General features: G+C 31.9%; 4 protein-coding genes across 7 annotated transcripts in view; 2 read left to right on the forward strand and 2 right to left on the reverse strand.

Annotated features, from left to right (window-relative positions):
- Positions 1-80: 80 nt before the first annotated feature.
- Positions 81-5,660, forward strand: LOC128177334 (interaptin-like). The gene is made up of 7 exons (XM_052844018.1): positions 81-210; positions 369-457; positions 1,882-2,431; positions 2,552-2,596; positions 2,970-3,023; positions 3,166-3,384; positions 5,329-5,660. Exons 1-7 carry the CDS (start codon positions 189-191, stop codon positions 5,547-5,549), a joined length of 1,200 nt encoding a protein of 399 aa, XP_052699978.1. The 5' UTR covers positions 81-188; the 3' UTR covers positions 5,550-5,660.
- Positions 5,661-6,465: 805 nt separating this feature from the next.
- Positions 6,466-26,610, reverse strand: part of LOC128177340 (eukaryotic translation initiation factor 3 subunit K-like) — a 33,486-nt gene continuing 13,341 nt past the window's right edge. The window contains exon 9 of the mRNA XM_052844027.1: positions 6,466-6,475. The gene's annotated coding sequence lies outside the window, so the exon portion shown is untranslated. The remainder of the gene's footprint in view (positions 6,476-26,610) is intronic.
- Positions 10,002-17,510, forward strand: LOC128177338 (homeobox protein unc-42-like). Of its 2 annotated transcripts, none has more exons than XM_052844025.1 (4): positions 10,002-10,149; positions 11,181-11,425; positions 16,454-16,756; positions 16,985-17,510. In XM_052844025.1, the coding sequence occupies exons 1-4, from the start codon at positions 10,032-10,034 to the stop codon at positions 17,084-17,086; spliced, it is 768 nt and encodes a 255-aa protein (XP_052699985.1). In that variant the 5' UTR covers positions 10,002-10,031; the 3' UTR covers positions 17,087-17,510. The 2 variants fall into 2 exon arrangements, with proteins under 2 accessions (XP_052699985.1, XP_052699986.1); XM_052844026.1 differs by lacking the exon at positions 10,002-10,149 and adding an exon at positions 10,250-10,289.
- On the reverse strand, positions 20,668-26,563 carry LOC128177337 (sex-determining region Y protein-like). Of its 3 annotated transcripts, XM_052844024.1 has the most exons (7): positions 26,444-26,563; positions 25,521-25,841; positions 25,159-25,258; positions 24,725-24,879; positions 24,049-24,063; positions 23,553-23,609; positions 20,668-21,886 (listed from the first exon to the last, which is right to left on the reverse strand). In XM_052844024.1, exons 2-7 carry the CDS (start codon positions 25,834-25,836, stop codon positions 21,690-21,692), a joined length of 840 nt encoding a protein of 279 aa, XP_052699984.1. In that variant the 5' UTR covers positions 25,837-25,841; positions 26,444-26,563; the 3' UTR covers positions 20,668-21,689. The 3 variants fall into 3 exon arrangements, with proteins under 3 accessions (XP_052699984.1, XP_052699982.1, XP_052699983.1); XM_052844022.1 differs by lacking the exon at positions 23,553-23,609; XM_052844023.1 differs by lacking the exons at positions 23,553-23,609; positions 24,049-24,063 and having other exon boundaries at positions 26,444-26,562.

Raw genomic sequence — 26,610 nt, forward strand, 5'->3', positions numbered from 1 at the left:
CAACAGAGTTGTTGCATATATGGAATTTATTTCACACAAGCCTTGAATCGTTGACCATCTGCATTTACATACGAGCTCTGTGAACTCGTGATTCCTACTTTCATTTTGATTTCTCACCATTGAAAAGGAAGTCTTCCTCGCAGTTTTGTGAATGTCTTTCTTTAAGTCACAATGTCTACAGTTATCTAATGCATGGAACGCTTCATAAGAGTAAGTATTACATGAACTATAACTTATCACAGTTATAAACATCTCTCTCTCTCTCTCTCTCTCTCTCTCTCTCTCTCTCTCTCTCTCTCTCTCTCTCTCTCTCTCTCTCCCGGAGTCTCGCAATATCAGTTTTATGTAATTTATCAATGCTCTTTCAGTTTTGTTGCTATTCTCGAGAAAACACGATCAGTCATATCGCCCCTGTAACAAAATGCCTCCATTTACCAACAGTTTACAAAAATTACAGGTAAGGTATTGATAATACCCGATATTGCCTTATTTATAAATCTGTGCATACATGTACCTACTGCAACCACCGGTTTCGTTCGTAAGCCTATTTAGAATTTATTAGTCATCAATCATCATATTTTGTGTAACTATATGTTATGGTGAGTTAGATTTTTTTTTTTGGGGGGGGGGGGTCTGATTACAATAAGAGTTTCTTTATTATATCAACAATTTTATTTTCTTACACCGCATATAATTTTGGATGTTAATACAATTTTTCTATCAGAAAATATTAGGTATTTTTATTATTCTTATCATACATGATTTATTTTGTGATATCAGAAAATTATCTATTCATCATACAGAAAGTTTGATATTTGATGTAAAAAAAAAAAAATGAAAATAAGGGGAAATTTGTAATAAGATATTGTAATCGTATAATTTTATCTTTAATTCTGACACCATATTCTATCTAAGATGGGGTTGGGATGGCTTTGTGTGCTCACTGCTCAGGCATTTACAATTATAGCTTCTTGCTCTTAGAACACATCTTCTATTTTTTTTAACTACATTGTATGTACCGATATACAATTTAAATCGCAAATTTTATTGTAAAAATATTTACTTAATTTTTATAAAAACGGCAATTCTTTTCGATAATTTTGCATCTATACTTCCTGGGTCAAAAGATGCTTATATGATTGCATGTTTAATAACCGCAATATCTAGGCTACCATTCAGTTTGTGATGTCGGTTTGATATTTAAATGTAACTTTAAAAGTATTACGTTAAATTTTTGTTTTCATTTATGTAATGACTATTTGAACGATATTTGATGACTTTTTTACCGACGAAGTTGAGCTTGATTGTTTGTTTGTTTTTGTTTTTTTCGTAAATGAATCTTTCTTGCAAAAGAATGACGTTAAGGCGAAAAGCAGATTCACAGAGAGCTCTGGTCGTACTTATTATATAATTATTACATGCATATATAATATATATATATATATATATATATATATATATATATATATATATATATATATATATATATATATATATATATATATATATATATATATATATATATATATATATATATATATAGACAGAGGAAGAAAACAGGTGTACTTAAGATAAGTATATTATCAACTTCCAAATTTTATGAATTGTATTCCGAGAATGATTAAAATCAAAAAGGATATAACTGTTGCAGAATGCCTGTAGCTTAAAAATGTCACATGATTATTCGTGGAATACAGGCAGTTGGTGTTAAACGAGATTTCTTTTTAACTTTTAAGATGTATGTAATTTCCCTTCTGTAATATTTTTTTACACACAAAAATACTTGCCTGCATGTAGCTCTGTACCTTATTGGAAATCATTGGCAAGATATAAAACAGGACCCGTGTGAACACATTTTTATTATATTTTTTTTTCAACAAGGAATCACTGAATGACCTGAAATCGGAGATTGACAAATACCACTGTCCCAAATGTGGAGTCGGGCTCGAGTCTTATGAAGAGAGCAACTCTGCTACGGTGGCTCCATCTTATAAGCAGTTAGAGGATATAATTTTAGAACTGCAGGATAAATGTGAAAGTTTGACATTAAAGAATAATAAATATGAAGAAAAAATAGCTGATCAAGAGCACACAATTGGCGAACAATTTAGAGTAATAGATCAACAAAGAGAAACGAAATTAAAACAGGAATCGCTAGACGAACTTGAGAGAACTATATCTGAACAACAAGCAGAAATATCCCAACTGAAAGAGGCGGCAAAAGCGTTTGCCGTGGAAAAACAAAAACTAAATAGGGAGATATCAGAAAAAGATAAACATATTGAACATTTGAATTATACGCAAAAGATGAACAAGGAAAAACTCGATGAGTCCATACAACGACTGGGAGATGAGAACAAACACTATAAGGAAAAACTGAAGAGTTGTCAATCGGAATTTGACAAGCTTTCTGCGAAGCTTGCTGAAAAAGGTGATTTGTGATATTAAATTAAGTATCTGAAAATCAAATTGTATATTTCATGTCATGTATTTCTACGTTAAAGTGAATTTACATTTGATTAATAACTAATTAATGGTATTTATCTTACAGATAGAATAAACAATGATTTAGTTAGCAGAAGATTGGAAATTGAAGGTATGTACCTGCTTTTCGGTATCATAGAGAGAAACGTATGCATGCATGTATATTTATTGCTCAAATTTATAATTATTGTTATAAATGTGTATAAAATATTTCTGACGCGGGGTTTCTATCAGTTTTTAAATTGATTTCATAAAAAAAAACAAACACTCTTTATCGGTGGAACGGTTGTGTGATCATACATCTCTATATATAAACGCTTGTGCAACCAAATTGTTATTTTTATATATAGAATTGCATTTGAGATGTCTCCAAGACATGTTAAGTACTGACCAGCGTTGAAAAAACTTTTCCTACTATAAGAGTAAGGATCCAGAGTATCATTCTACAGCCATATATATTCTTATCGTTCCGTTCTATTCTACAGAGAAATGTAAACAGTTGGAACGCGACCTTGAACATAGATCAAGGAAAGAAATCGGTAGGTTATCAGAATCCGTGTTACGTCAATTTCGATCATGCTTTGTACTTTAGGAAAATACAAAGCATGTATATAATACCTGAGGATAGATAGGTAAGTATAATACTGTACATTATGTGAACGCTTTGGGGTTTTTTTTAAGGTGTTGGTTTCCATACTACTGTTGCACCGTCCATGTCGTCACTAATATTGGGAGGCCTGACGTCACGTTTGACTGATCGTCTGGCGGGGGAAAAGGTTGATCTCGTGAGACAAGCGTACTCCGGAGGCCCGGATGTCAACTTTCCATTATTGGTCGTCTGCGTGAATGTTTCTAGGATCGGGGCGGATGCGAAAGAAGCATTGAAAGGAATTCCTAAAGGTATACATTCCACAAGACTAACAAGTTGAAGTGACGTGTACAAATATTACGTTATTCTTTTTTTTTTTTTTTGGGGGGGGGGGGGGGTTAAACGTTTTTTGGTTGAACGGCATCCTCACAATGTCAGGGGCCCTGGGTCCACTCGTGGCCGTGGGACGGGACGAGTGGACTCAGGAACCCTGTCATTGTGAGGATGGAAGATGGTTGAACGGAAGAAGAAAACGATATAATTTTTAATCCATATACACAACTTTGTTTTATTCTAAGAGGTGTAAATATTGTACATTGCATAATTTTTTGCAACTTTTCGTTTCGAATTGCAAATATATAATCTAGATAAAGAAAAAAGGCAACTTTAATGTTCCGTCTGTCTTCCAATTAATTTTCCAAAAGTCACAGTTTAACCAGTTCAGATTATGTTTTCTCCTTTTTTAACAGCAATTATTGAAAATCAAAACAAATATATGATTAACAATTTACTTTTCGCTTTCACTTGTTTCCGTTTATTTGAATCATGACAACAGTTTATATTTACATACATGTGCACCAAGTACGATTTCCTCTATTTCGTACGTAAATAAAGAAAGTGAGCGCACAAGATTGTAAATTTGCAGGAATTCTCGACACGAATCAATTGTGATTTAAATGTCTATAACCTCGAAAGGCTATGTCATAATATATTATGTTGAGAGTCGAAGTACATGGCTATTCCGGTTATTAAAAAAAACTCACAAGCTTTCAAAAATACAATGAGAGGTAAACCGATAACTAGTTATATTGGAAATGTTAATTCAAACATATTTTAATGAAGTTATATTATGTATATCCTAAAAAACTAGTAATAAGAAAAGAAAATAGTGTTCATACAGCAGATCTAGAAATCAATAACGACAAATTAAAATATACCGGTATATTATATTTCAACATTATGTTATAATAACAAACATTTAAAAACAAAAAAGTTTTTTTTTTTTTTTAAAAAGACCACCAGTTGGATTTGAACCCAAAACACTGTATGTTTGTATTCACTAATCCAGTACGAAACCACTGAGCCATGCGAGACTTGTCAATATGCGATGTGAAGTACTGTTTGGAACAACACTGTCATATCAATGGACTTTGTTTTCTATCCTTCAAAAAATAATTTTAAAAAGTACATAATTAGTCATCTCTGGGTCATCTCTCCATCTTTTTTTAAAAAGCGACCTTTTTAATGTTGAAATGTGTTATCTTTACACGTTTCAAATTTGTGGAGAGAAGACCCAGAGACAACAAAATCATTTAAAAACAGTTGTAAATAAGTAGGATTTTGCATAAATTGCATCGTGTTGCTATATTTAGACCCATATTATGATAAAACCTTTTGCATTACAAATATTTTTCCACTCATTCCACATCCAACAGAAACCAAATAACGGTTATAATTCGAAAAATGTTTAATATTAATTGATGAAATTTTCACTCTCCTTGTGCGCCCAGATTCCTGCCGAATGTACATCTTAAGCGCCCACTTTCTTTTAATTCATAGCTCTGTAAAAAAACGCGGGTTATGTATTTTTTCTGCGGTGTTGCTTTAAAACTTCATATCCCGCATGAATCACCAAAGAAAGCACTCTATTGTTTAAGTGATAAAAGTCTGACCAAAAATAAAATAACAGTAAAGTGTTTTGTAATCAAATCTTTGGGGTTTTTTTTTTCAACACTACGGGTAACTGTTACGTGCGAAACGAAATCGAAACCAAACCAAACCAATCGAAACCAAACCTAACGAAACAAATTAACTTTTCGATTGGTTTCGTTTCGATTTCGTTTCGCACTTTACATGTACCCCAACAATACTCCATCTTTGCAAACCGCGGACAATATGATGACTGAGGGAAGCTGTGTGGACCTGAGACGATTCGAATACTGGCGTAATTACCATAATTTTGTTTAAATTTGTAGCTAAAGATGTCGCCTTGTTGGTATTTCACCACAAGGAGGCCCATGCTCTCCCGAGTCAGACGAGCGACAAGATCCTGACCGGAGCGGACTTCAGCGGCCTGGGTAGTATCATAGACCTCGCCTTCCTGTCCCAGAGAGGGATCTACGAGTGTGACATGAACAATGTCGGCATCGAACGCGTGGCTTCCTTTTTACTCCAGTACAAAACTCAGAGAAAATAGTATAGTGGTTCTTTTATAACGCAATAAATGGGCACGTGTAATTGTAAATTTGTTAAAACTAATATTACATATATGATATTGAGCTATAAATAAAAGTTATGATGCAGAGTATTTTGATTTTGTGATGATATGTGTGTGAATTTGCATGTGATAAATTCTGTAGCACTCGGACTTCTCAGAAAAAAAAAAAGATTTAGAGGTCTTCTTTTACGTTCATGTTTGATTTATCTTTTTTGGGCGCTAGGATTTTTAACGGACACATTATTGTTCTCTTAAATCCACTGTTGATTATGATACTTTATATTATTCAATTAACATTCATAAAAAAAAATTAAAACATTTTTAATTATAATCAGTTTAGGTTTTGACTTTTCAATATTCTAATACAGTACTGTATTATAATAAATGATATATATTTTTATAACAAAATGATAAGAAACAAGTTCTAAAAACTTACAAGATCTCTTTCCAATTTGTCATTTAAATAATATAATTAAGAAAGTATCTCAGACAATAGTTGAATTATATTATAATAAAGAATAGAAGAAAAAGAGACACTATTATTTTCAAAACTAAAATCCTACGTGTAGTTTTCATGATGAAAATGGTCACTAAATATGGGATCTTACAGGAATCTACCTATTTTACGAAGTACTGAGAGAATGAAGAAACGCTGACAATTGTCCTCTCTCATTCCACACACAATTAATGCATTTTGGAGAAGCATCAATAATCCGTTTAATTGTTTAAATCATAATTCAGTAAACTGCAAATATTAGGTGCATATGCAAATATTGTTATGCTACGTGTAAAAAAAAAATTAAGGGAAGGTAAGTCCCGTATCCGGATTTGTTCACAAGAAAAATACAGTTGTAGCCTATACGAAATGGTCAGCATGCGTCAATAATATATTGTACATGTTTTTATTTATTACTTAAATATCTATATATATATATATATATGTGATACAAGCATTAGGAAGAAATCTAATGCGGATCTTTTCTATTGTATTCATTCCCAATGAGTTCGCTGAAAGGATAAATTGTGCTAGTGGTCCAAATTATTCTTAGGAAAAAATTTAATCGACATAGTTAGGATGTCCATGTACATAACCTGTTCCTCTGTCAAAAGCTAGGCATTGAAAGTTAATGTAAGTTGGTGTGGAATTTTAGAATGAGAGTGTATGCCCATAAACCGTGATGCCGAGACACTAGCACATTGAAAATAAAAAAACCCACAAATCTATGACTGTTCAAACAAGAAACAAATGTCAATGCCTTAGACATTTCAGTTCATGTTTTGGTATTCATAGGAAATCGAGAAAAAGAAATGAAAAATCGTAATTCAATTTGGCGCTAACTGTCCGGTTAGGAATGGGGACCAAGACCCCTGCCGGCAGACTTAACTGTCATCACTGCGATTCTTTCTCAAGACTCATTAAGAACAAATCGGGAAAAATCGTCTTGAAATGGTCTCATTTCAATAGAATGTATCGACGTCCCATTCGTAGAAGTTTGGAGAGCAATCTTGGCAATTTTCGAAACAAATTGCGCGACAATTGCGTGTAATTTAAAGGGATGAAACGGGTCGAACTCTGAGTACACTGAGCTATCAATATTATTTTCTAAAAATCTGCGACATTTCTCTTGAAATGCAGTTGTTTATTTGACATTTGAAGTAATTTTTATGTCTCTGAGCTCACTATTGGAATTGGAATGAATGTAGTGTTTTCATTTTTCTTATCTGATAATATTTGTGAATTTAATTTATAATGCGTTTCTAAAAATGCTGTATGGCAAACTATATATCAGTCGTTGCTATAATTTTCAACCAAAAGGGCTACATTTACATGTCCATTACTTATATATACAACTGGCGCTTCTTAAACAATTTTAATGGAATTTGCTAGTTCGCTGCCATTTTTGTATAACTTTGAAACAGCTTTTCCTATTTTATATTCAAGTCGAAAATTGAGAAAAATTTAACAAAGAAATAATGCTTAAGTTTGAAATTAAAAAAGATTGAGGTATCTTGATGAAAAAATATTTATTTTATATTAATTAAGTGCCTCGTAGTAAATAACTGTTAAAATAAATACAATTTTTATAGTGTTTCGAGCAACGTTATGGTTATATTATTTCTTTTTTGTGCTTTCACAGCAATTATACGCTTTGAAAAAGGTTTTGAACACGCTTGATTTGAAATCCATATGAAACATTCTAAAAACTGGCATAACGTGTAATACTAAAAATGCATCAGATTTCAAATTGACAGAATATACACGACAATTCATTTAAAAATCGCAGATTTTGAACAAAAAAATCTTAGCCTTGATCTCTCTCTCTCTCTCTCTCTCTTTTCATAGATGTATTTTAGACTAGAATTAAAAACATAAATAGATAAATTAAAAATAAATAGATAAACCCTGATATACATCAAAGTATACATATATATACATGTACATCTGTCGATCGTCAGATACAATGTACCTGTTTTCATAACGGTCGCGCTCTCAATTACCTCTGTCCACACTTACAGGTAATTAAATTAACGTGATCCAATTAATTTGACTTCTGTATTGCTACTATGCCATGTGTCTTATCAAAACACAACGACAGTAATCAAGACTAGGTGGACACCGAAACAGATTGGACTACGATTAATTTTTCAGAAACGTGTTTTCGTAAGAAAACATGAAAAGCGCCGATGAATTGCCGAAAGGTTTTAATTTCAGAGTAAATTCGGAAAATAATTCATGTATATACGTATACTGTACCTGACCTCTTTTGGGGGTCAATCGTAAACAATATTGATGTTGCCAAAATGTCATCCCAAATATCCACCAGACCAAAATAACTCTTATGCAATAAAACACATTTTTATCACAATAGCATTCGGTCAAAAACTGTGGGGGGTTAGCGAGACCCAGCGGGTATGTGGGGGGTTGAATCCTCTGATGCAGGTGCGTTACTGATAGAAGAGAGGGGGGGGGGGGCAATTGGCATACATTTGAAGAAATAAACTTATTTATGCTAGGAAGGACATCAAAGAAATATTTACAAGAATATGTTTTTCAAAAATATGTTCATGACGCGCGTGCGTACTAATTTTAAACAAAAATATATTCCTTATACAGTGATCAACGATAAATAATTGAAATTTGTGGATGGTAATGATGTTTTTAAATATATTGAATTAACATATAATGCATTTAGCACAGTGTCACGAAAAAAATATAACGAGATTTATTTTTACAACATCATTAGAGTTTATATGACGGACGATTTGTCAATTTTTTTTCTATGGTACGTTTTTTAAACCGATGTTAGTAATTATTTTATGAATATTCAAAAGAAAACGACAAACAGCAAAATATGTAACCAATCGATGTAAAGCAAGACAGACGACAACATTAAACAGTTGCGCAATGCCTGCCATGTAATTTTACGATTTTGGGACCTGTTATTTCTGATCGTGACCAGAGGTTGGGGGTAAAAGATTCGCGTGTTAAGAGGGTGATTTTTCTCACACCATTACTCTATTTCTGGTAAAAAGTGTAACCCCTCTTTACAGCAATTGAATCCCGCCATCTGGATAATCGCAGACGATTTCTATCATTTCCGAGTAATTTGGAACCTGTCAATTTCATTCAAGCAGATTCTCTCTTTTGATTCTTTTCTTAAAACTCGATATGCTTTATCTGCCAATGACCAAACTTTTACTTACTTTTAGTTCAACAAAATATTCGTGAAGTATTGAATTTTTCTTACATTTTTTGTGATAATTTTATTAATCTAGTATCAATTATCACACGGTTCTTTTTTAATAGTCATATATTTACAATCCAACTGATGTATTATTACTATCACTATTATTATTAATATTACTATTTTTATCATTATTATCATTATTATAATCATTTGATTTATTGATTTATAGGGTCTCTCCTCCTATGAATGTACATGTATGAATAATATTTTTTTTAGAATATTGTTTAACGTCAATAGCGAACTGTTTGATTTTGATTGGATAGAGTGTAGCATTATATATTTATAATTATGTACATATGTTTCAACAGCTTATAATTCATTTGAATTTAGCCAATAAACAATACAATACAATACAAAATAAAAAAAACACTGTGTTGATGTTTTGACAACAACTGTTTAGAAAACCCATCATCTGTCGTAAAAAAGAATATAATTTGTGAAAATCGATATCAGCCCCATAATTTGGTAACGCCTTCCAGTTTGGATAATTATTCGGCGATCTCTTTGATTTGAAACTGACCAATCAGCGATCAATTTAGAGCTAGATTTGTTCTTTGTATTATGATGGCGGTTTTCGGTAATTTGATTGGTCAAGAGCCTTTAGGTAAAAAAGTCTCCATAGTTGGTACTATAAATCAACAGATAAGAAAATTATATTAGTCATTTAATTTTCCATCTTCCACCATAACAATCATAAAAAAAATACACCAAAATGACTGACGATAGAATTCATGGAGATGATGGTATGAGCAAGAGGAAACTCGAAGAATTTTCGTCTATCTACAATTTGGACAATGCTTCAAGTTCTCGGAACCTCTCCGACCTTAATGGTAGGTATTTAGTAACCTTGTTCATCAACGCAGATAAATTCAATTTCGTTGTCCGCTAATAAATTTTGTGAATTAACCTAATTTACAACTACCCCATTAATCGCGGAATTCAAAAATGGACCGCAGCGGCGAATTATCAGGTGGGCTATTACAAGATATAGGTACATAATTGCATTTAATTTACAATACTAGTAAATTAGAGTCTCTTGATTTAGTTATGATGACGAGAAACTAATTTGACATGGGTGTATAGTATTGGTATTACAAAAATATTATCCGGTAATTTTTAGCATTACATATTAGTACCTTGCCGCGTCAGGAATGTTTGAATTAAGTGAATTTCGGAATCGAGAGGACTTCGTTAATTTGGTTTTCTTTGTGGTGGAATAAGGGAACAAGATTGATAAAATTTGATAGAATTTGTTACATGGCCACCATGGTAAGTATTTTTTTTATAGAATTGAGTTACGACTTTACAGTAATTAGAGCCGCAAAGAAAATGAATCCAATAAATTTGACAAAATTGCTATTGCAATTTAATTTATCCCAGCTTTATATAGGTCTTGATTTCTCCGCAAGGTCTGTTTAGTTTTGTATGTACGACTGAATATGCGGAATAATTTTTCAAATGGATATAAAAATGTATTTCACATATTTTATGGATGTAAACGTTTTTCTTTTTCATTTGTTAAGTATTTGATATATAGTTTGGTATCCTGTATTTTACGTTAAATTTTGTTAAAGAGATCTTTGCAAATTACATGTAGGTGTACCCCTTTTTTTTTTTTTTTGGTATTTCTCAAACTTAATAAATATGAAAATTATCTTATTTGGTAGCTCTTTGAAAACTTCCTTTTTTATAAATCAGCAAAAAAGACAAGTTTGAAAAAGAAAAAAAATTAAGATATCACCCGAAAATTTCTGAAATATTTTCTTTTCATTATCTGCAGACACTGGAATGAACAATAAAGGTGCTTCTTTAATTCGGAACATTATTTTAAGGTATAATTTTTAATTTCTTCTTTTTTCAGGTACCGAAGGCGCGTTTAAGAAAATAAAACACGAGCCTGGGACGGGAACCAGCGGCTCCGGAATTGGTGCTGGAAGTTCAAACCCCGCAGCTTGCCCCACGCCTGCAAGACGTCGCCACCGCACCACATTCACACAGGAACAACTTCAGGAGTTGGAGAATGCGTTTGCCAAAAGTCACTATCCGGATATCTACTGCCGGGAAGAACTAGCCAGAATTACCAAACTGAACGAAGCCCGAATACAGGTTAGTTGTTTTAAGTATCATATATAGAAGACAATTTAAGATAATTGATAAAAAATAAATATGGAAAAAGGAAAAAGTATACCTTGAAAAAAAAAACAACCCACACACATACACTCGCAAGCGAGTTTATCTATAAACAAAAATGATTTCATTATGCCGGTTCTTTCAAAATGCAACGTTTTTTTATGATATCAATTTCTAAATTTTACGGGTTATATATGCAGTTTAGTAAATACTACGTTATAAAATACGAACTTTAAGAGTTAAAAAAAAAAATCTTTACGAATTTCTGATTTTCAAAAATATGTCCATCAGATAGCATAATTAGTGAAGATGAGTCGTATAAAATTGACGAGACTGCTGATAATTAAAAGCTAGAATTCCCTATCGAGCAAATAAACAAGGCCTAGTCGGAAAATTATCAATATTTGCACCCCAAAATCGTGCTCGGAAACAAATGAGAAAAATTTTGTTTGACAGATGGAGCTAAACTTGACAAGAAACGCACCACGGGGAGGAGTTCCGAAAGACCTAGTGAAACCATTAATGTCGAAAACTTCAAACGCTTTTTTTCCTTTTCCGAAGAGTTGAATCTCTGACTCGGAAATCCCCAATATCTTCACGCGCATATTCCTTCTCTCTGAGGATTGAAGGGGTATTTTTTTTTTTCGAAATGAGAATTATATAAAAAAAATTATACACAGCTTCGATAGGTATATCAAATGACTATGAACTATATATATAACATTTACATATTCAGAAAATAGCATCAAATTGTAATTCGAAAATGTCGCTGTTTAGATCTATTGAAGCAGTGGTGTTCGTTGAAATTAGAACATATTATCAATAAAATAAATTGATTTGCGGAAAATACTTATCGTCAAATCATTGTGAGGCAAATTCTTTTAAGGAATATTGCCGTGTAAAAAAAAAAAAAACTCCATTGTAATATTTTCGTATGCAGTTTTAGTTTCAACCTTTTTTCCCCCTATTTTTAAAAACCTAAATCATGCATCACCCCTAGTACGAATGAATATGATCTCATAAATACAGGTTTTAATTTATTAAATAAAGGAAATTCTTCTGCAATAAAAATTGCAAATTAACTCGAAAGAAGGTTATATAAAATCGAGATTTATTATTTTTTTGGTCACAATATATAAAAAATGGAAATAATATTCGACTATCCAATTCAATGTAAAAACTTGTAATGTCAGTTGTAATAATTAAATAGGTAAGAAAGCAAACGAGTGATTGTTTTATAATATTATCAATATCAAAAACAACAAAAAATATATGAATAAATCCATGAATAAAACTAAAACACAAACCATTCTGCTTGGATAGCAATGCTAAATTAGATTTAAGACAACTGATCAACGTGCATTAATACATGCACAAGAAATTTAACAAATTTTCACTTTTTTACGGGACTATGTCGCTCAAAACAGGTTAGAAAATGTAATTCATAAATTAAAAAAACCCAAAATATCTTTATTAATAGAAAGAATTCGAAAAAGAAAACGAGAGAGGACAAAAAAGAGAGAAAAAACCTGATGCGTACTCGGAAAGTATGACACAGGGTAGAGTATAAAACAAATTTCGTAAGAATCGAGACTTGCATTTATTCTGAAACTTATTTCAACAAAATACGGACTAAGCGGCAGTGCAGATTTACACCTATAATTAAAATAAACCCGTTTGTTTGTTTGTTCTTCAAAACGTTGTAAATTACCATACAGATATTAAAATCATTTCTGAACGCAGAAGCTTTTTCAAAGGACTTTTTTTCAATACATTTGAGGTAATATACATGCAGACTCTCTATAGGTGTTACGGAATTGCTGGGTGATAAATCAATATACCTGTCATTAACTATTGATACCTGTATATTGGCAGGTATTGTGCGTGAAAAGGTTTACAACTGGTCATTATAAATCGATCTTGTCACATTCTATCCAAAAATACTTCTGCGGACCAGAAGAGGTCAAAAACTAGCTATTGTGTATGTTTGTATGCTGTAATTAAGTTGTATTATCTAAATTTATTTTTAAAATGCATATAGACGCATCTTTACAGTTTTTCCCGTTTTTCTGTATTTTAATGAAGATCGTATTTCATTTTATTAAATGTGATTCTTGAAAATTTAAAATATACAATTTTTTGACATATTTAGAATTTTTCACAAAAAACGATTAGATTTATTTTTTCACGAAATAAGAGTTAAGACAACTGTTAGACTGGGTTTTTTTTTTCAAATATCTTCCGCAAATGAAAAATATTTTCTTTCCAGTATTCAAGATTATCTAATATTACAATATTCGAGAGCAATAGATTATACCGATATTAGTATTAATTCATAAAAAAAACCATATATGGATCAATCCAAGATAAGGAATTAAAAAACAAATAAATATAAGGGAACCCATCCCCTACCACCCAAAAGACACTGTTCATATATTTTCCCTTTTCGATGTTAAATAAGCAAAAAGTTGACTTTTAATTTTGTTTCTTAATTAACATGTTCTTTGGCCATTGAATGTGAAATTGTTAAATATTATATACTAGTACTTTTTCATCAAAGTTAATTGTTTAAAAAAAGTATCAGAATTTCGTGAGAAACAAAGATTACCTATATGTAATACCTTTAAGCGAGAATCAAGGAGAGAATTTAAAAAATATATACAGCAGAATAAAGTGACGATGTAAACGTATACATGTATTTAAAAAAAATCAATCTTAGTGTAATCCATTTTTTATTTAAAATAAAAAGTTTAGAAATAAGGCAAATTAATACATCCCCCCCCCCAGCGTACACATCTAGAAAGACTAATTTTCCAACCAAAAAAATGTTTTCATACAAACTTACTGTTATTTGTATACTAATGTTTATAAAGTGACATAAAGGTCCGATGGGCCGGGTGTTTATTTCATGTCTCTATATTTGTTTATAAAACACATGTCACTATAATCAATCATTTACTTACTTAATTACATACAAATAAATCATTAAACACTTTGTATACACCGATACTTAATGATATGACAACAATAAAAGAAAAATTTAAAAAAAAAAATCGAAAACGTAAACCATATTTGATTGTTGAAAAGATCTCTGTTTTATCATAGGACAAAAAAAAGAAGATATGTTTAAAAAAGTAATATTTGGCATCATATGGATAATTAAAGTAGTAAACCATAACCGTGCTCTGAGACAAAATATGACCTCAAACAATTTTAGCTATTCAGAAAATTGAATAACAATTTTTCACTTAATATCTTTATAAAACCTGCGTTATCCCTTTATGTTTAAAGCAATGACACTAAAGCAATTTCTTATGATCGACCTCGGTAATTTCGTGAGCAGTAATTCTAGATTAACAATGTAAACTTTTTTTTTCAATACACTTTGCAATAGTTTCGTGTATATGAAACTAAAGGGACTATTTTCGCGTCGTAATCAAGTTTTCCACCACTGTGTACCAGCGACTTTTTCTGTACGCAGGGAGAGAAATTCAATTTCGGAAAAGCTAGCAACGGCAAAGCGCTAGAGGCCCAAGTGTCGGCGCTGATGAATTTTCATTTGTCGCTAATGCAGTGAAAGACGGCGCTAAGAGAGTTTTCCATTAGCGACTCTGTCCTTTTTCATTATCTAGTTCGTTCTCAGGAGATATAACACAGTCTTGAAAGACCAAGGCACCTGTTTATGAAAGTTTTTTTTGTGTTTTTTTTTTGCGTAATGGCTTACTATGTAAAGTTTTGCAGACATGCTTATTACATGTACTTAGTATTTAAAATGAGATACAAAGGGGGCTTTTTAAAATCATCAACTTATAAAATAATATTGATTGTTGATAGGTGAACACGTCTTTTGAATTGTTTTGGGCGTAAACCGTATTTATAAATGCTCCCAATTGCAAGATTCTCTGTTCCTTGCGTGCATAGGTATTCTTGCTCTCTGAACACCGACAGGCGCGAAAAGCTTTCGACTTCCTACACGTGCTAGACGTAACGCCATCAATAAGCGACACCGTTTTATCACGCGTGAAGCGTGCGTTCTGAGACGTGTCATGATTAAGTCTTTAAAAGGCACGCGACTCGACAACAAGTGAGAAAATATTGTCGCAATGTGTGTAGATGATATAGATTAAGGTACCACATTGAAACGCTTTTCGGGGGGGGGGGGGGGGGGAGAGAGAGAGAGAGAGAGAGAGAGAGAGAGAGAGAGAGAGAGAGAGAGAGAGAGAGATCTTCTAATGAAGGACCATGGTTTTTTTTAAGGCTAACCTTTTTTTAGAAATTAGAAATGACCAATTTGTACTCAAAGACTTTGCAGTGGTGGGATACAAGAAATGTCCGATGAAGCCTTTCTGGCTTGCTCTCTTTTCTCCCAAATCAAGTACGCATCCTTTTGAAGGGAATAATTGAAATCAATTCTGCTTTCTTGGATTCATTGACCGCACTGAAAAGCCAACATGCTGAATGACCGAGTGACGACGATAATTGCAGACGACTTTGCTGCACGCGCGACGAATTGACGTCTGCTTCATTAATCCCGCTAGAAATATTTGGTCTCTTGGTTCATCAAAAGCTATTTCTTTTCAATTACGTATGCAAAACATCGCGTACTTCTAGGGACTTTCGTTGCTTTCGGTGTCTTTGAAAACGGAGTCGACTCTTCTTCCGGGATGTCTTTAAGGATTTCGTGTAGGATCACATAGGAATTAAAGATTGCATGATTAACAAATCTCCAATTTTTTTTTTATTTCGAGAGAATTTGCAGATATCAACATAAATTTAAATAGGTTGCGGAGGGGGGGGGGGTTAAAGGGAGAGCACATGAGTCATTTAAGGATGGCAATTCAGGGCTAAAACAGTTTGTAAAACTTTGACAGGCAACGGGATTCAGGCAATGATAAGTCTTGAATATCGCTTGGATTTGCAAAGCGATTTGTGCTCAGATCTTGTACATCCAAATCAGAAAAATACTTTGCACCATACTTGAAGGAAATTTCTTTTTGATTTAAGGTATGGTTCCAGAACAGAAGAGCCAAATACAGAAAACAAGAGAAACAGTTAGCCAAGTCCCTGTCGCCAGTGATGAACCCGGCTTGTGGGGCCATGATGAAAAATATATACCCCACCACATCCCGGCCATACGGGGCTTACCCCACCCCTCCCTCAATGAACACTATGTCCAGATATCCCCAGATGAACACGGGCTACTCCCCCGTTGCCCAGTTCTCGAGCATGTCGGGAATGTCCACCAGCAATATGGCCACGATGCCGCGACAGGTTCAGCAGTTTCCCATGACAACCGATTACAACCTGGTAGGTTGAAAACCCAAAAGAGATTTTAAAAAATTCATCTTACATTGTAAAAACTAGAAAATAAAATTATGTGTTTTTGGTTTTATCATTAAAACTGAATGAGATTATCTAACTGATGACAGGTGATGCATATGATGAATTTGATGCATATGATAAATTTGATGAAATATTAATGTGGTCGTAGTGATGATGATGTGATGATAATGTCATTGATGATTTTTTTCCCAGGATGCCCACGAAGATGACTGGTATAACAAGAGTCTCACGGCCTTGCGAATGAACAACACACATCATGGTCTATCGAATCCCGTGCTGCAATATCAAGCGTGACTAGAAAGCACGTGCAATGTAGACCTTGTATTCTAAAGAAAAAAACCGCCAACATACGCTGTGTATTATAGAAATTATATAGTATATATTTAGTGCTGAAGGGAGAAACTATGACGATATTCGTATATTCTAATGATAACATGTATATTGTATTCTGTTCCAATGAATGGGAGAAATTGAAATCCCGCATACATCTATATCTAGATGCCATGTACATATTTATTCATTGATCATTGACAGTCCTGCTTATATATGTTTATGGTCTCAGTTTAGTCTTAAATTGAGAAAAAAAGTTTTGAAAACGAGTAAAACGCGATGATTATTTTCGGTCACAAAGTGATGGGTATGTCTCCATTTGTCTTGTATTTTGTGGATATATTAAAAACTGTACAACAGTGGTCATTGCGTACTTTATAACTTAAAACCTATACGAGAAAAAATATTTAGTAATTGTATTTTCATAAATTGATTTTGTTTTAATTTCTTTGCGTACATTTTATCACTTTTTACTTTCCCTTTCATGAAGCAAAATATAAATATTTCTATATTGAGATTGTTATGCTGCAATCGGAGAGCATTGATAATCAAGAGCAAATAAAAAATGAATGTCGATACATAGAACTATTTTAATAAGAGCTTGGACTTTGTGTAGTTGGTGTCAAACAACATTGTGACGTAAGCCTGTCTATTTTATTGTTGGCCACTCAGTCATTGCTCTTTGAAATCAACAAGATTAATTGTTTGGCTTTTGAGCTAAGACTACGCAACCTGTGTATATTTCGCTTGAAACCAGCGTCGTTTTAATTTGTTTTGACGCAAGAAACTACTGAAATTCCAAGGCCTTGTTAAAATGGTTCTAGGTATTCACTTCCAAGAGCGTTTACAAAATGTAAAGAGTGAAAAATGCTTCGTATACTAGTATATGAGGCTTTTGCATATCAACATTTAAAAAATAATATTCCTTGAAGAAATTCAGAAAAAGGTTAAACAAACAAACGTCGTGTAATATGCCGACCCCAAACACTGTAATGGTTTGTCATCATTATCCGCTTTCTTTACAGTCTTCTTCAATGTTCGATGGGGATTGAAGAGAGGGTACTTAACTCCCCCTCCCCGGGGGCTTGTTCATTCCAGCACGCGCACTCGACCTTACATGGTCGTCAATAATTAACCACGGCCACCTGGTCAGTTTAACAAGGGGGGCGTGGCTAATGACGTCGTCCTCCATGGCCTGAACATCTTTGGAGAGCACAGTAGGACCATTTGGCTGGTCTCCGAGGGGGCAAGAGAAAAATGTGTGATAAATCGATGTTTCGTGAGACAATAAAATGCCGGGATTTTTCATTCAGTGGAGTTTCGGTTGTTTTACAATGGAGCGGGAGAAGAGAACCGATATTGTTAAACAATGCCTCAATTACCACTGAAAGCCATGTTAGAATATTCCATTAAAGCACATTAAAGCGCTAAGCATCGCATTTTTCTTAAGTCGTGTCTCTCAGAGAGAGAGAGAGAGAGAGAGAGAGAGAGAGAGAGAGAGAGATTGAGATTGAGATTGAGATTTCACTTCTTATATTTAACAAAACTTCATTGTTCAAGGTTTTTGGTTCATCGTCCACAGGCGCTTTACATTAAAAAAAATTCTTTTTATAAGATTATTCTCTGTACTATAATAATAACAACTTTGTATATAGTACATGGAATCATTTTATTATAACGTCAGACTGGCTTCATGTATTCATTTGATAAAGTATTCAATTTAATTCTAAAGTCTCTGACAAAAGAGGACCGTGCATACTAAATAGTGTACCGGTATATGTCTCTGGATTAAATGAATCTAAAACGCTTTTTCTTGTCGGTGCACTAATTTTTGATTAGCATTAAAATGCAGATCACCCGATCATGCTAATATATTATATTACATATACGTCGCACTGTCCCTAACACATACTAGTAGTAAGGGAGTAAAACCACGATTAAAGCATCCTGGGTTTTTTCTTGTATACATACTAACGGGTAAATTATCTTTTTTGAAAAAAAATAAATAATAAAATAAATAACAATTAAAAACAACACTAATCAACATGAAAATTTATATTGTTTCTTTATTATTGGCCTCCATACCACATTTATTCAACAATCAGACATACACACGACAGAACTTCCACCAAATCAATGAATGTTTATATGTTATCAGGAGAGATCATAGCTTATTCATGAGCCCTTCCCATGCCACGTCCTGAAATTAGGTTTACACAATTCCTAATAAATACACATAGATTATTCACAATCTTATCTCTTTTATATAACAATTTGTCATTGTACTTTATCTAACATGATTTAGTACTGTTTAAATAATATTTCATCGACTTTGCAGGAAATTGAAACGGTTTCAATTCTTAACAAGATACATTCAAGTCGTTATACTATGAGAATTATATATATAACACTTAAAAAATATGTTTTTAAAAAATGCCAAATAAGTATAAATGACTGTTCTAAAACATGTGAGTTACCCAATTTCTGACCATTTCAAGCCATTGCACTTTGAACCTTTGACACTTAGGCTTTCTTTAATATGAAACCCCAAAAATATAAAACTGCAAATACCTAAAACTGATAAAGAAATATAAAGCATTTTACATCAATATTCAGAGTGTATAATTGAAAAAAATTGTATACATATTAAAGAGCAAATATTTTTCTCAAATAATCACTGGTATACATCTGCATTGGTATGTAATCAAAATTCAATAATTTTTTTTCTATTATTAGATTTCATCATACAATCAAACACGATATTACCCATAAATATTTATTTCATTTGAACACTATGCAAAACCAGTACTACTGAACTGACTTTGAAACACATGGTCATGAAGTTATGTAAATTTCACTTAAAAATGCATCAATTTCAAACACATACACACAGCCACTACAGAAATACATGTGTAAACTTGTCACTAAAGGACAAAACATTGTCAAAGATGATCACTTACTATAAAGCATTGAAGAAATATGGATTTCACATTTATATATATATTCTCTCCAATATATGATATAGTGTTTTAAAATATATAAAAGATGAGCAAAGTAAAACAAACACATACACACACAAATACACATGTACAGATATTCACAAACATATAAAAAAAAATTAATATGAAAAGAAAAATTTGGTGGCAACTTATGGCAAATTTAAACTCATTTTTTAATTACTATTTAAAAATGTATATAACCTACATACATAACTGGTAAATAAAATTTTTTCAAAATCTCTCAAGTTTTAAAAATTAAAAATAAGAATACCATATCAGGAATGTTTAGGTAGTGATAATAAAAATTTATGAAATAACTTTTAAAGCTATTCCTAAATATAATAATAAAAATCTACATTAAAACTAATCACCAGTGAGAACTACCAAGTATGTAAATGTATGGTAGATGATTATTTTAAAGCAAAATTGCAGTTCTGATTGTGTTATAGGATTACCGTTCAAAAAATATGCAAGTTCATAAACAAAGGAAAGCAACTCTGCATGAATCAGCAAAATATAAAGGTTATTTTCAGGGGGGGGGGGGGGTTCCAAAAAATACATGTACCTGGTACAATGTTAATAACAATATGCTAATTGTTTAAAAAAAGGGTATAATAATTAATAATATTAGACTATATTAAAAAAAAATGTTGTGTACAAGCATCTTAAAAATAAAGAACAATTACCGTTATGTCAACATGAAAACATTACATGCATGTACAACCAAAATTTTATCAGGTTTGTTGAAATTAAGAAACTTGTTTTCATTCTCTTTTAGAAAAACCCAAAATGCCCTTTCTATGGGATTTTTAAAATGAACACAATTAAACCCTTTTCTGACACATACGGTAGGTAATAACAAGTGTTGTACATGTTGTAATAAAAACTATACAATGATAGCAACATCAACAGACAAAATAAAGTAAAGAGATTACAACAGGGTAAGACAACCCATTAAAAAAACAACAAGATAAATATGGAGCACCATCAGAGAAATCTTAGAAGAACAGTATAGACTTATTTCATTTGTTATGTGCTTGTTAATGAAATCTTGTCATATTTTTTTCTTTTCTTTTTTTTTGTCCAAGAAAAAAAAAATTTGCATGTTTTGACACATAAATTTTGCAAATTCATACCTCTGTAATGTCTCAGCATATTATTATAAAATTCATTTTTTAAAACTATGCTATAAAATGATTAATTTAAACATCATGAGAAAATACATAGAGATTGCTAGGTCTTCATGTCTAAACTTTGATTTTTCAAAGTGGTGCATGCATTGAAAAAATACCAATTGATTCAAATAATACAATGGTAGTCAATCATAAAATAATTTCAATCATTTTGAGCCAAAAGAAAAAGTTACAATATTTTGTCATCCTGGAATATAAATTTACCAAAAATCAACAAATGATATATTCTTTACACAAGAGATAAACAAAGAAAAGCAGACATAAAAACGTTAAGTGAATCCTCCTCATAAATATCGACTAGATTAAGATACTATCAAATAAGACATCCCGAGACTTTCCGACACATTTTCTAGAGCTGCGGCTTTGTTTTGTTGCTTACTGCTGAGGTTTCTCATTCTGTGCCTGCTCGCGGGCCTTACGCTGTGCTGTAACAAATTCTACATACTCAATGTATCCGTCTTTATCTAGGTCATCTTCTTGCAGAACTAGGTCAACAATGTTGCTGAGTTCATCATCAGAGAAAACTTTTCTCTCCTGACGTTGTTGATCTGTTTCTTCATGACCCTCATCAGCTGCAAAAACCAGAAACAACCATTTTACCACTATGTAACCAAAAAGCAACCAAACATGAAAACATCAAAAGACAATTTATGAATATAAATTATTACTGGTTATACATTTATTAGGAATTGTTTTAAAACTAGTAGGACTGTACAGAGAAACTGTCACCTGTGAAATCTGCTAAATCAAAATCTATTCATTTCATTCACCTCGCACTGACACACAACTTCCTTCCAAATGCAAGTTAGGCCATACTTTAAAAAAATACTGGTATGTTTGTTTGCATGGAATTACTGCCTGGAGATTTCTTGACCCAGGAGGAAGGGATGATTTTTTTTTTCATTTTTCAAACTTAAAGTTTAACTAATCAAAAATTGGTTAAAAAAAATTAAAATACTCAACATAAAAAAAGATCTTTATTTTTTGCTAATAAAATTTTATCAGCGGGGGGGTATTTCACATCTTTGCTAGCCAAGAGTTTTCGGTCCACTACGCTCCCCATAAATATGGGGAGTGGAGTGGAACGAAAACCCTTGGCTAGCAAAGATGGGTATTTCAGTGAGGAGGGAGGCAATTCCAAACAAATAATAATTTATTTTGGCCTTTTTAAATTTAGACATTTTTATCTTTGCATGCACACAATAGTTATAAAGTTCATTGCATCACCAAGTAAGAGAGTAGATCTGATTAATATGATTAACCATTTTTATTCATTGTTTTGTCAACACTGAAATATACAACATAATATGTATCATATTGTTATTCAAATTATATTAATGAAAGATTTAATCTTGTCAGAGTTATCTTTGTAACTAGGATATATTTCTATTACATAAATTGAACAGCTGCTTTGGAATGTCAGGCCAGTGATGAACAATTATGATTTATTATGTTGAAAATAAAATGAAAAACCCATACAGAAAGAAAATTACTATAAATATAAGTATAGGTATTCATTTATATATTGTACATTAATTTTGGAATTACAATCGATACCTAATCGCCCCATTAAAAGTATAAATATGCAAACTGTCACTGGTATACTTCAAGAACAAGTCACTGAGTATGTAGATATTATTCATAATAATTCAAGGAATAAAAAGATATCTGTAATTATAGCAAATTTGCATTTTGAAATTATAGTACATGTATAATAGGATGGGAATTTGAAAATGGGTCTGAACTTGAATAATTTCTATAAATGATAAACATTTGTCTATCTTTATTGAAGATCATGACAACAAATTTGTAAAAATGTTAAGTTGGATGATTCTTTAACTTCTTATGATTTTAAACATCAATGTCCATTCTGTGTTTGATCAAAAATAAAAATCCGTGTAATTGTGAAGAAGAAAAAAATTAAAGTTCACAGTTTAAAGTTTAAGGATATTATAAACATCGGGAAATGGTAGTTTTGTACAAATGTACATGGTGGAGTTTTATCCTAATACATGTACACGTAGAATGATTAATGGTAACAAAGAACCAAGTACGGGGTACCAGAGAGGAAGTTAAAAGAGATCGAGGCTCATAAAAGGTAAAATTCAGGGGAAAAGAAAACAGTCATTGGTGTCAAAAGGTGTATTATTAAAAAAATAGAAATTTGATTTTCAACCATTCAAAACCAGTGTGGAAGGGTAAAAAGGGGTCCAAAATTCTCGAGAAAAACAAACCTACATTTCCGTAAGGCAGGGTGAATGTTTTCTTGTGAATTTTCGTGTGATTCTGACATATCTACATACAACAAAAATATACTTTTGGGGATTAATTTAGATTCACACAAATTTGAAGAGAAAATATCATCACTATTTAAACTTGTGTAAAAAATGTCTTGTTTTTGTGTCAGACAGATATCTATAAGTCATCAAAACTTATCTGAATCCATATACAAAATTTAAATTCAACTGTAAAAGAATTTGATTTATGCAGTATATAAAGTAAATAGGTAATCAAATTTTTAACTTTTACCAGTGCATCAATTAGATAGAAGTGTTGTAAAAAAAATCACAACTCAAAGTGAAGTTTTACCAGAAAAAGTCTCAAGTACCTCAAAAAGATGAGAAGACTCAGAGTTTATTCTTGAGCCATATTAGTTTTTTAAAAGAAAAGAATGTGTATATATAGAGAAAACATGGCATTTTGACATCTGCATACATAAAATCTCGACCATTACCTCTTGTTGGTATCACTACAAACAGATATTATTAATATTACAAATGCATTTCTTTGTCTCACACCATATTCCATTTTTAAAACAACTACATTTATCATCAACTGAAAAGTTCCTTTGTACCGGGTAGATACTGATTAAACAGGTGGGGTTGTCAAAAAATCAATCATCAGATCTACATATTTTATTTTAGAAATTATGTTTTAAGATATAAACTTTTATTTTGTAAACTTAAATTACACATTTTTTAGCTTAAAATTTGAACTTTTCCTATATCTTAATAAAGATATCATCTTCCTTGGGAGATTCATATAGCCTTTAAATGGCCCCAGCCATCAAGTCCTCGTAAGGTGTAGTGCAAAATGAGAGGATTTGTGCTACAGTTATCTAATAAACAGTTAGATAAAGTCATGAAGCTGTAATGACTTTATTCTTTTTTCACCAGTTTACTTCTATTTGACCGGAAAAAATAAGAATCAGGCACATTATCTTAAAAAATCAATGGTTATAAGTCTTAGATATTTAAAGAAATGATTTATTGTATGCCCACCTATTTGAATTCAACTTTTTAAAAAGATATTTTCTGCAATTATGAAACAACCTACATCTTAATAAAAAATAAATGTGCTATTTAAATATTAGTTTCTATTTTCTACAATACATTCAAAATTTTACTCACCATGAAAATGTGTAATAGCTTTTACGATTTCTACTCCATCCAACTTGTTGTTTTTATCATAATCATGTAATTTGAAATAGTGAAATTCTAATTCCTCCTCACTCATTTCCTCTTTGGGTTTGTCTACAACATCCTTCAAATGCTCTTTTATGTGACTATAACAGAAAAAGGAAAAATATGGCAAATATTGAATGGGATGTAAGATTTCAATAAGTTTTTAATAAACCCGTTTTATTCATCTACATGCTCCAAACTTGAAAAAATGAAAGTAATTTAGTAGTCAGTGTTTTATATAGTTCTTACATTATCCTGAATTAGATTTAATTTTAAAAGGCAATAAAGAAAACACACTTTTATGATAGAACTATTGAGGTATTGAAACATGTATGATGCCTTAGATGTATAAAACAATACTACAGAAAATTTATTTATACCTTGCGTCATGGGCACTTTCATGACCAAACCCTCCATGGGCTGCCTGATGATGACCCCCTGGTTGCTGGAACTGCTGAGTGTTACCTTGGTTGAATTGTGCTTTGAAAAAAAATGCAAAAATCATATTTTAAGGAAAACCAAATCAATTCATGTTAAATCAAACAATTTAGTCAATCTCTTCATAAAAATAATTTATATATTAATGAATTTGTATTAAAAAAAAAAATATTGAAATTCAACATCTAATTTATATTCTTTTTATAGTACAACCACACGCTTTTATTATGTGGTATTTAAAAAAATATGTTTCTGCATATACTGTTTTATATTGATCTGTTGCTATAGAAACACATAACACTACCTTGTTCCTGCTGGCCATGTTGCCCTTGTTGGTATTGTAAATTCTGTTGTTGTTGCTGCTGACCCTGTTGAAATTGTTGATTTTGTTGTCCCTGTTGAAATTGTTGTTGCTGCTGTCCCTGAAACTGCTGCTGTTGTTGGCCCTGGAATTGTTGGTGCTGTTGTCCTTGGAATTGCTGACCGCCCTGGTGGCCGACTGGAGGGGCATGACCATGAGCATTATTTGGAGGAGGCACCCCGGGTGGGTATGCCCCATGTTGTGTTGAAATTTGCACACAGAAGCATAGGGTTATAACTGCTACAAATGTCCACATCATGATATCTGAAATTAAGATATGGCAATTTACAGATACTGTATGAAGTCATTTACATGTATTAATATTTCATTTATGACTATGGTTGACCGTTCTTAAATATTTTGATATTTTCAGTAACACTGGCTTTGCCAAATGCAGTGGGTTTTTTCTTACAATTTAATGAGATGCTGACATTTTACAAATGTATTCATTGACATTTGAATGTAACTAAACAAAGTGATATAAGGTAATGGATAATGGTACATATTTCAGGCATTTTCAGCATTCTATAAACAAAAACAATGAAAAAATTGAAATTTTAATAGAACTTTGTTATATTTATGATTATACTTGTTTAAAACCAATTAGAAATTTAGTTTTAAAAGAATGACAACATGTAAAAACATGATATTGTAATAGCCCCAGGACATCTCTCCGTTCATCCATATGGAAGGAAAAATCAAAAAGCGTCCATATGATTTCACTTTAGTTAATGTCATTTCAGTACACGCTTTTAAACTTCTAAAATATATGACAGTTAAAAAAAAACTTAATCATATTGCATTAATCTGATTAAAACCGCAACACACAAAAACAATAGATAAACAAATATACCGGCTGTACTTACCAGTCTATTTGCTGAGGTGTCAATATTGTATTCCGTCAATGTATAACGAAATCATCGTTTCGTCATGTTGAGATTTTGCCGTTTCAAACGCTATAATGACTACGAAAAATAATGGTCAAGTCGCTCAAAGATTGATTAAAATGCCGAAAAATGCGCGTAGCAGTTAA

Source organism: Crassostrea angulata, chromosome 3 (genome assembly GCF_025612915.1).
Source record: "Crassostrea angulata isolate pt1a10 chromosome 3, ASM2561291v2, whole genome shotgun sequence".
NCBI lineage: Eukaryota > Metazoa > Mollusca > Bivalvia > Ostreida > Ostreidae > Magallana > Magallana angulata.

Excerpts from the sequence above, each read along its gene's own strand:
- LOC128177337 (XM_052844024.1), bottom strand. The coding sequence starts at position 25,836 with ATGATGTGGACATTTGTAGCAGTTATAACCCTATGCTTCTGTGTGCAA. Across the intron at positions 24,880-25,158 it reads GAAAGTGCCCATGACGCAAG|TCACATAAAAGAGCATTTGA; the intron begins GTATAAATAAAT and ends TTTCTGTTATAG. Across the intron at positions 21,887-23,552 it reads TCACCCTGCCTTACGGAAAT|CTGATGAGGGTCATGAAGAA; the intron begins GTAGGTTTGTTT and ends TGGTTTTTGCAG.
- LOC128177334 (XM_052844018.1), top strand. The coding sequence starts at position 189 with ATGCATGGAACGCTTCATAAGA. Across the intron at positions 458-1,881 it reads ACAGTTTACAAAAATTACAG|GAATCACTGAATGACCTGAA; the intron begins GTAAGGTATTGA and ends TTTTTCAACAAG. Across the intron at positions 2,597-2,969 it reads CAGAAGATTGGAAATTGAAG|AGAAATGTAAACAGTTGGAA; the intron begins GTATGTACCTGC and ends TCTATTCTACAG.
- LOC128177338 (XM_052844025.1), top strand. The coding sequence starts at position 10,032 with ATGACTGACGATAGAATTCATGGAGATGATGGTATGAGCAAGAGGAAA. Across the intron at positions 10,150-11,180 it reads GAACCTCTCCGACCTTAATG|GTACCGAAGGCGCGTTTAAG; the intron begins GTAGGTATTTAG and ends TTCTTTTTTCAG. Across the intron at positions 11,426-16,453 it reads TGAACGAAGCCCGAATACAG|GTATGGTTCCAGAACAGAAG; the intron begins GTTAGTTGTTTT and ends TTTTGATTTAAG.